At 39.0% G+C, this 2,320-nt stretch overlaps 1 protein-coding gene across 1 annotated transcript in view; it reads left to right on the forward strand.

The window, feature by feature from the left end:
• Positions 1-487: 487 nt before the first annotated feature.
• LOC106770158 overlaps positions 488-2,320 on the forward strand; it is a 3,272-nt gene continuing 1,439 nt past the window's right edge. The window contains exons 1-3 of the mRNA XM_014655980.1: positions 488-1,228; positions 1,309-1,532; positions 1,961-2,216. Coding sequence (XP_014511466.1) covers positions 488-1,228; positions 1,309-1,532; positions 1,961-2,216 — 1,221 coding nt within the window. The remainder of the gene's footprint in view (positions 1,229-1,308; positions 1,533-1,960; positions 2,217-2,320) is intronic.

Consider the following 2,320-nt stretch of genomic DNA (forward strand, 5'->3'; position numbering starts at 1 on the left):
AGGGGATAGCTGATGAAAGGGTAGCTGATGAGGGGGTAGCTGAGGAGGAAGTGGTTGTCGGGCAGGCAGAGGAAGTTCATGGTGAGGCTGCTGTCTCACCAGATGGTCAGGGTGGGGATGTTGTTGGGGATGTTGCTGGTACTGAGGTTGATGAAGATTATGTTCAGATGGCAGAGGTTAATAGGGTACAAGAAGTTGAAGTTGAACTTGAGTCTCCTAGTACTAAGGTTAATAGGGGAGAGGAAGTAGATGATATTGAGGTGCAGCCTGATAGTGTTGAGGTTGATACGGTACAACCATGTGAAGTTGAAGTTGAGGCTAAGAGGATACAACCACAGGATGGTCAGATGGATGATGTAGAAGTTGGTGATTGGAGTTCAACACATAAAAGTGATGGTGAGATGGATAAGTGGTAGATTTTAAGTGGGAAGTAGGAACCTACTTCGTAGAGAAAGAAGAAATCCTTGATGCAATCAAAACTTATGCAATGGAGAATGGGAGAAATTTGAAATTTGTGAAGAATGATAAAANAAGAATAAGGGTTAGATGCTTGGGCTCAAAAGGAACATGCCCGTGGGTGGTATATTTTGGTTTCATGGGTGCAATAAAGTCATGGCAAGTAAGGACTGTGTTTGACACTCATACATGTACTAGAGAACACAAGATAAGACTATTCAATGCAAAATGGCTTAGTAGAAAACTAGAAAAAACAGTGAGAGAGAATCCTAATGTCAAGGGAGTTGATATTAGAGAAAAAGTGTGTAGGAAATGGAATATAGCAATATCTAAGAACATGGCATATAGGGCGAAAACACATGCATCAGATGAAGTGGCAGGCTCCTTTGCTAAGCAATATACTAGAATATATGATTATGCTCATGAGTTATTAGAAAGAAACCCTGGGTCTACAATCAAGGTCAAAGTTGAGCCATTTGATGGGAAAGTAATATTCCAAAGGTTTTATGCATGCCTAAAGGCTTGCAAAGATAGCTTTCTTTCATGTAGGCCAATCATTGGCCTTGATGGAGCCTTCTTGAAAGGTCAACATCATGGTGAGCTATTAACTGCTGTGGCCAGAGATGCAAACGACCAAATGTTGCCATTGGCGTATGCAATTGTTGAAGTTGAGAATAAAGACACCTGGAAATGGTTTCTGGAGCTCCTGATTGAAGACCTAGGTGGTAGAGATGTGTGTTCTGGACTTACAATAATGTCAGATCAACAAAAGGTCATTTCTATTAAACTTTTTCTATTTTATCTTACACAATTAAGTTGTTCATTTAACGAACCATTTTAATGCCTTTACAGGGTTTAAGATATGTTGCAGAAGATGTTATTCCTGGAGTTGCACAAAGATTTTGTGTAAGGCATTTATATGCCAACTTCAGGAAAAAATTCCCTGGAAAAAACTTGAAAAGGCTTATGTGGAGGGCAGCTACAGCAACTCATCCACAACAATGGGAGACTGAGATGAGAAAGATGAAAGCTGTTAACGTAGATGCTTTTAGACATCTCATGAAAATTGCTCCAAGGTTTGACAATCTTACTTAGTACTACTTTTCAGGTCATCTAACTTAACAATAGTTTTCCTCTTATGTAAGTTAACACTAGTTTTCTTTGAAGGTTTTGGTCAAGATCAAGGTTCACATCCACAGCTCAAAGTGATACCTTAGTGAATAACATGTCANAAGCTTTTAATAGCGTTCTGGTAAATACAAGGACAAAACCCATTATTTCATTGTTGGAGGACATCAGATTGTATATGATGAAGAGATGGGCCACTAATAGGTCACGGGTTACTTCTTTTAAGTCATCAATTTGTCCTAAAATTCAGANTAGACTAAACAAGGAGGCACAACAAACAAAGTATTGGATTCCCAGGTATGCACAACTATTACATCTGTATATACTTGTTTATGTTTACCAAATAGATATAAATAATGTTTGTTTTTCTTGACAGCTGGTCTGCACACAAAATTTTCGAAATCAGACATGTGTCCCAAAGTGGGGACAACTTTGTGGTGGATATAGATAAAGATACATGTTCTTGCAGGAAGTGGAGCATCAGTGGAATTCCTTGTGTGCATGCATTGACAACAATGAGGTTTCTGAACCTAAATGCAGAGGACTATGTACCACTATGCTTCAAAAAGTCAACCTATGAAGAGATGTATTCCTCCATTATATACCCCATTAATGGAAAACGTCTATGGGAGGTCACTGAATATCAAGATGTCTTGCCTCCACCAAAAAGACAAATGCCTGGTCGTCCTAAGAAGAAAAGGAGATTAGAGCAATGGGAGTTGAAGAAAAGTACCAC

The sequence above is a fragment of the Vigna radiata genome, chromosome 8, assembly GCF_000741045.1.
Source record: "Vigna radiata var. radiata cultivar VC1973A chromosome 8, Vradiata_ver6, whole genome shotgun sequence".
NCBI classification, from domain to species: Eukaryota; Viridiplantae; Streptophyta; class Magnoliopsida; order Fabales; family Fabaceae; genus Vigna; species Vigna radiata.